At 34.0% G+C, this 8,207-nt stretch overlaps 1 protein-coding gene across 1 annotated transcript; it reads left to right on the top strand.

Moving 5' to 3' along the window:
- Positions 1-3,825: 3,825 nt before the first annotated feature.
- On the top strand, positions 3,826-6,983 carry LOC139892079 (F-box protein CPR1-like). Its single transcript, XM_071875113.1, has 2 exons — positions 3,826-5,040; positions 6,892-6,983. The coding sequence occupies exons 1-2, from the start codon at positions 3,975-3,977 to the stop codon at positions 6,912-6,914; spliced, it is 1,089 nt and encodes a 362-aa protein (XP_071731214.1). The 5' UTR covers positions 3,826-3,974; the 3' UTR covers positions 6,915-6,983.
- The last annotated feature ends 1,224 nt before the right edge of the window (positions 6,984-8,207 follow it).

Below are 8,207 nucleotides of genomic sequence, written 5' to 3'. Positions count from 1 at the left end.
TTGAACCCGCGACATCCCGCTAACCCGATAACACTCAAACCATGGATCCGGCATTCATCACTTTGTCATCATCATCAATTTTAATAGCGTATACCTTATCATCACCATATTTATAATCATAATCATATTCATATTCATATTCACTCTTGATCACCATCTCCCATCGTCAACGTCAAAATTATTATCGAAATAATATTATTATCGTTTTTCATGATCATAGACTTGTGATTATAGGACCTCCATCATATTCATCATACCTCCCGGCCCAACAATAAGACTTCGGCCCAACAGAAAAAAAAATGAGTTGTATATCGGCCCAACAATAAATCCTTTGGCCCGCTAGATAAATTAGTCCAATAGCTATAAAGTAGAACACGTCCCAACAATTAATATCACGGCCCAACTACATGTTTTAGAATTGAATTGGAATGAGAGGTTAGTGAGGGGTGGGGTTCGGTTTTAATCAAGAATAACAAAGTCAATTATCAATCATAACCATTATATTTTTCTCTATATCTTTTCATGTACCCTTGCATTTTTTTTTTTTTATTTTTTTTTTTTTTCTAATACAATAACATCATCTCTTATCATAACCGAACTCATGATCATGATCATCATTTATCATATATGCCGCATACCATCATCATCATAAAACATCCATTTAACATAATCATCCTCACAGAAACATCTTCGTTTCATCCCGACGTCCGCTTTCTCCCATAAATATATTAGATAGATTTACAAAATCTCAATTCCTTCCTATATCACGTAACACGTATCCGGGATCAAAAGCATAAAAAATTTTAATTCAGTATCTTTTAATGGGATGGGAATATAAATCAAATAAGTTACAAAATACGTCCAATATGTCTTGTGGGACACATGATTCTAATAACCACTAGACCAAATGTCCAAGCAAAATTGCTGGATTCCACTAATACCATTATTTATCAATCAATAAAGTGTAAGTGATATTCTTTTGAAAAATATTATAAAAAGAATCAAAGGGGTCTTTTATAAGCAATTAAATAGTTCCGGAGTTCACCCATCATTTTGTACGATATATCGTGATAACAAAAAGGTAGGGCTATGACCATTCACAAGATACGTTGGACTATCGGTGGTGGTGGTGGTGGTGGTTTTGAGATGAAGGTGGTAGAGTGATGGAGGATTGTGTTGCAAGGTGGTAATGATTGTTGAGGTTTCTAAACAGGTACAGAAATACTAAGCGGTTAGTATTAACACACAATAAGTTTGATGGGGTGGTCGTCGTTGAGGGTGGCTAAGCTAAAAAAAAACAACGAAAACAGTTTGCACATGTAGAAACTTGTGAGAGTGGTGTGTACCGTTTAAAGGTGATAGCCGGCGGATGGGTGGTTTGTATGCGTGATAGAACCGATACATAAAATAGCTGTAAAAATAGTTTAGGGGGTTTGATTATAACAGTAAGAAAACGGAGTAATTGTAGCGTAATAGTTATGTTGGTGATCAAAATGGGGTGAGGGTTAAATGGGTGACGGTTGATCGAAGATGATATGGGTTTTGGTTTGGTTTTTCATGGATGACCGAACAGAAAGGTAGCAGCTATAGCTGCAGTTTCTTGCAGCGTAGATAATCTGAGTAATAGAATGCAAGTGTGTGTGGTGTTGAGTTATTTGACGAAGGTGATGAGCCAAAAGTGGGAGTGGTGATTGTTTAGTTAAGTTTAGAGTGAGAGTGGTGGTGATGAGGTTGTCTTTGGAGTTTGATGACGGTAGGGTGGTTTAATGGTGGCTGTGAACTTCGTAACAGCACAACAACGAGGGTTTTCGAGTTTGATTCTTAGTCGAACATGAGTTCATAGTAGCAACAAAGATAGTGTACGTTTTTGAGGATGGTACGATGATGATTGTGGTCATGGAAGGGTGTATAGATAGTTGTTCTTGGTTTTTGATGACAAAGGTGGGATGTTTATCTATATCTCACGCATATAACTATATATGTATATATATAAAAATAAGATAATAGATAAGTGGTATTGGTTTGGTAATCAGACAGCGATATGAAACAAAATTAGATGCTCTAGACAAGAATTAAAATCAAACACAGTGGCACACAGTGAAGAGTAGTTAAACACAGTAATTTCCAATTGAATTACTCATTCCCACGGATATAATTTAAGGGGACAGGAAAAGCTAATTGAAAATGATGCATAACGAACGCGTAATTATTTATCTTTTATATATTATATTTAATATTAATAATTACTACAATATATAATATTGTTTAATATTAATAATAATAATAATTAGCATAATAATAATAAATAACAATGATAATAATATTTATTAAAAACCATTTTAAAAATGATATTATTAATGATATTAATGATAATAATATTAATAATAATACAACAATTTATATAAATATCGATTTTCATATTAATAATTCTAATATAAATGTTAATATTTAAAGTACTAATAATATTACTGTAACTTATATAAACTGATTATATTAGATATTAGTATTACATATTATTAATTATGTAACTATCATACATTGAATATTTAATATTCAAATACTACCATATATAGAATTCATATATATATATATATATATATATATATATATATATATATATATATATATATATATATATATATATATATATATATATATATATATATATATATATATATTATTTTAATATCAAATTAATAATTCTACATATTATTTTATATTTTTAATTCAAATGTTTAAAGTGTACTTTATTAATTTAAAATATTATGCATACACTTATATTTATATATATATATATATATATATATATATATATATATATATATATATATATATATTTACATATTTATTTACACACAATGTCCGTGAATCGTCGGGAGCAGTCGAGAGGCAATACATAAATGTAGTTCAACATTTTGAGATTCTATATTACAGACTTTGCTTATCGTGTCGATATCATATAAAGATCAAGTTTAAATTTGGTCAGAAATTTCCGGGTCGTCACACAATTGCCATTCGTTCTATCGTGCTATTCGAGATGTACTTTAATAGTTTGGTGATGGCGTTGGATCTGAAGATTTTCAGGAGTATATCTCGCTTGACTTCATACTGCAATGGGTGGTATACTTTCACAGATGAGGTCGAGTTTCTTGGTGAACCGTCGGTGATCACAGATGACTGGGTGCGAACGTTTGATTTTGCGAATCGCTCTGCCGTGAGGGATGCTCAAGCCTATGTTTTTAGGAATGTTGCCGTACAACGTCCTCAACGGCTACCGGAGCTGGCTAGTGAGATCGTTGATCAATTGAGGGGGCTGAAGATTAGGACATATAACGAGCACATGCTGGTTATGGCCAATGTTAGCAATAACTGGGACCGATCTGATAGGATGCCCAAATCAAAATACTTGGTACATAAACGAAAACAGAGAAATTTAAGTCGATGAAAAACACTCAAACGCTGAAAAAGTCACTTCCAGGTAAGACGATGACAGAACAGTGGCGAAGATGAGGAAACGAAGAAAAAAAACTGAAGGATTAAGCACGTATTAGGATAGATGTGCCCCACGTGGCATCACAATAATATTAAATGAAAAAAACAGGATGGAAGTTTCGAACCTGTGGTCTTCAGTTTAAAATACACGGAAACAACCATTCACACCTATGACTTATTTCCAATTAAGTTGCTAAACATATTATTATTTACATTAATGATTTATTTATGATTAATTTGTAGAATTGCGTTGTCTGTTGGGCATAAAAAAGTCTCAACCCTAGCAAAATTAGCATTTGCGCATTCTCATCTTCTTCTTCGCCCGACAACCAATCCTCCATTTTCCTCATCAGTTGCTAGAGCTACTCTGTCTTCATCCCATAATTGATGTAAGTCATCATATCTTCATACCTATTCTTCTCCTTTTTGCTTAACTGCCCTAACAAACCCTAATTATATTTTCACTATTGTCTCTCCAAATCATGTCGGACTCACATAACACAATGTGTGACCTAAACCGCCTTCCACCGGACTTAGTCGAAGAAATTCTCCCTTTTCTTCCAGCTAAATCCTTAGGTCGTTTCAAATCAATTTCAAAACGATGGTACTCTCTGATTTCAAGTCCCGAATTTATCAAAACCCATATTCAAAAATTCACCGGAAACAACCCCAATCCTAACCCCACCCATCTGATTTTACTTCTGCAATATGGTGAATTTTTGCTCTACTCACTCGATATAAAACAACTCAACACCCAAACCACAACCGAAACCTTGACTGCTAAACGCCTGAAATTAAAGGAACCATGTTATCAGATACAAGGGTCTTGCAATGGGCTTATTTTATTGCATGATATATATCATAACCTCTATATAGTCAATCCAACCACAAAAAAGACCTTGCAGGTTCCATATGGAAAAAGTAATGATGGAATATATGGATTTGGTTATGATTTTTCTACGGATGATTATAAAATTATTTCCATTTCCTATACAGAAATTCCAGCTTCTAATGCTATATGCACATTTGTACGCGTGTATAGTTTACGTAACAGTTCATGGCACATGTTGCCTAATCCCCCTTACCAACTACATGATTATTATAATCTACATCCAGGGGTACTCTTAAACAATAATCTTCATTGGGTAGTTAGAAGCAGTCGCTTGACATTGACTATTGCTACCTTTAGGTTAGCCGATGAACAATATCATGAAATTGAGTTTCCTGATTCAGTTAATTATGACACAACTAACTTTTCACAGCTCTATGCTTTTAGTGGGAAACTAGTTGTTGTTTTGTCTGTGTGGTATGCTCCTAATTTCGTATATGAATTGTGGGTGATGGAGGAGTATGGGGTCCCCAAGTCTTGGAAGAAACTTTGTATCTTTGACAACGATATTCATCTGGATTTTCCGTTCTTTGCTCAAGTATGCGATCTGGATATTTTGTTGGGTAGTGATGCGAATGAAATTTTTGTTTACAATATGGATGAAAGAAGACGCACAAGTGTAACAACTGAAGGGTGCCCAAAAGGATTCATGGTTTGTGGTGCGTACGTTGAAAGCCTTGAATCACATGAACGTTTCCGTTAGAGCAACACTTTGTTTTAAGTAGATGTTTGATTAAGATGAGTTTCTAGACTGCACATTTAATTAAAGTTAGTGTAGCGCATTGCAATGTTTTTTCTGAATGGTAATGTAGGTGTTATAAACTTGATTGTGTAAAGTTGGACTTGCTCCAACATTGCAGTCCCTCTCGTTTTGCTTATAGCTGTTTTCCAAGTGTAAGGTAAATATTCTTAAAAATTATGGATGTTGCCCCACAAAGATAAAGCAATGGACGAACCAAATATCTCAAGGTTTTAATTAAATACTGTGGTTGAAAATATCTGTTAGATTGTGATGTCACTGCTAAATATCATTGATTCTGTTTCTTTCAGATTGTGATGTCACTGCTAAATATCTGTTTCTTTGAGATTGTTTCCATTTCAGTACTATAGTTTTAGCTAACACTGCCTTTCCCTTTGTTGTTGCTGTCTGTGTGTTTAGCAAGACAATTCCTTTTGATGTTGGTTTGAGGTGGCTGCCATATTGTATAAGTTTGGCGGTGTTGGTTCGTCTTGATTTAATTAGCTGTTATGTGTTTTCTGATACATAATAATTTTTGTTGCTGTCCCGTAATGTCAAACATAAATATTTTCTACATCGTTTACTCCTTTAGCTAATTTTCTTTAGGTCTCCTGTCTTTTTCGATACACTAAATAACTGGATATGTGATTAACTTGCAATGTCAGGCATATATGACTGAACAATCTTGGCTATTTATGAGTTGTCACTGGAAAATTCTAACTTTGAGTATTGACAATCACCTTTGATTGGAGCAACCATTAAAAACCGACCTCCACGTATGAGTGTAAATTAATCCCATTTTATCTAACTATGTTTCACATGAACTTATACTTCCGGGTAAAATATCATTATACTTCCGGATAAAATATCATTCAAAGGTTTATTTCTTTTTCGGTCCCATGAAAACGTGTAGAAATGTTTGAGTTTATACCTGAACTAAGAACACGTACACGAATCATAAATGGGCTCGTAACATTTCAAAACTCAATTTTGTCAGATATTATTTAAGAAATATTTCACGTTTCACCATCCTGAACTAAGAAATGTACACGATTCATAATAAAAGAGTTTAATGATGATGGATTGTACACAAGACAAAACAAGGTGAATTTAATGATGATGGATTGTGAGGTATATATGAGAGGTATGGCTCTCACTTTGTAGCTGTAGTAATTTATTTCTTAGTTTTGCTGCTACTCCGCAACAGTTTGACTTTTCTTAGTCAAACTACATTGTTATGGGATGCATGGATGGCCATTTTATTATTACTAATATATTTATTTAGAACTAGTATGGGTCTGTTTAATGTCATGATGGAATACCCTTTAGTTAGTTTGACTGTTTTTGGTCAGATTGACAATTATGGTCTTATGAATTTAGATGAATTTGAACAAGTCATGTTACTTGCTTTGGTGTGCTTAATTGCCAATCAAGTTCATGCATGGCTGGAAGGCTTCTCTCTCTAGGGTTAAAGAGTCAGAATCTTCTGGGCTTGTATTGTGAAGATGTAATGTATATGTCTTGAAATTTGCCTTTTTTGACCTAAATGAGTTGACCAGGTTTGACTTGTTGACAGGAGGTTCAACCTTTTGATGTCTTTAGTGGCACTTAAGGTTACCGGCATAGTGATTGGTTACATATGGTGGAGACTGACTTTGCATGTTGGCTTATTTGTAATATTTGTAAAGTATGATAGTTATAATAGTCAAAGTATGGAAAAAGAAAGAAATTATTTCACTTTGGGATTGCTGGTGGTAAATGTGTGTAGCAGGTATGTTATTGCTTGATGAATGAAGATTTTGGATGGCCTGAAGATTAGAGATTATGAAGAGTTGAAGATGGCAAAGCTTAAAGATCACAAGGTTTGGAAGCAAGCTAAAGTGAAGAATGGATTGCAGGATGTTGTGAAGTAGCAATGGCACAAAATCAGAATGGAAAAAGGTATGTTAGACTATGTTATGTATCTGATGATCATGAACATTATTGGGTCTGTATTAAATATTTGAACTCTAGAAGTGGGAGTAGATTTATATGTATAGATTTACTTTTCGTATTTAGTATACGTTTTATTGTATGTGTTTGGATGTTCACTAAAAACATCCCTTCAGGTAATACCTGAAGACTGCTCATTTTCTTTCCAAAGTTCTTTCCCAAGTCGAGAAGATTTGATTCACCTTTCTCTTTCCTTTTCTCTTCGCTTATTTTTTTCTTTCGATTAACGACTAGGGAACACAGTGTTAAACTAAAGTTGGACCAAAGATGTTGCAGGAAGCAACCGTTGGCACCATTGCCAGAAATATGTCTTTTTGAAGAGGCTGCAACTCAAGGTGTTTGAAATAAAGTAATGACTTCTTAGGCTCTTATTATCATGTCTAAAAAACACACATCTAATCCGATCTTCATCTAAATCCATTAAAAACATCAATAGTATCCAATCATCATCGTATTCCATTAAAAACATCAATATGTTATGAACTTCCTGAATTCATACGAATCGAAGAAGCTCTCGAAACAACTTGAAGACGTCGAAGAAAGAATCAGTCTTGAAGATTGGATCGAAATTGAACTATTATTGATATTCCAAATGACAGTTCAAAGTTACAAAGAAAGGGGGAAGAAATTGTGAACACACACATACAAATTCATAAGCTAATCTATTGTGTACTTGTGCTACTGTATTTATACTACACTAATACTTAGCTATCCTATTGTAACTAATTCTGTTATAAGGACTTTCTGTTATTTGGGTTAGAGACCACCAACATATGTGCCTTGCACACTTCAAGATTTACACACATGACAATCCATCCTCCTTGAAATGATTCTTGTCCTCAAGAATCTAATTTGTATCGAGTCCCATGTGTTTCCCTTATCAACATTCAATGTTTCACTATACCCGTTGTAACGATTATTAGGACACTTTCCAACAGCACCATATTAAAATAGTGAGTTTTCCCTTGCATGGTATGTAACGATAACCCTATCATGGTCAAACTCTAAGGTAGCGATTCCACTTTCAACCTTACTCCACCGCGGAAAACAAACCATATGGTCATCGTCCCCTTGAAATGACCCATAACCTGTACC

This window comes from Rutidosis leptorrhynchoides, chromosome 2, assembly GCF_046630445.1.
Source record: "Rutidosis leptorrhynchoides isolate AG116_Rl617_1_P2 chromosome 2, CSIRO_AGI_Rlap_v1, whole genome shotgun sequence".
Classification (NCBI taxonomy): Eukaryota; Viridiplantae; Streptophyta; class Magnoliopsida; order Asterales; family Asteraceae; genus Rutidosis; species Rutidosis leptorrhynchoides.
The sequence above is the reverse complement of the archived record's forward strand: the minus strand, read 5'-3'. Positions and strand labels throughout refer to the sequence as shown.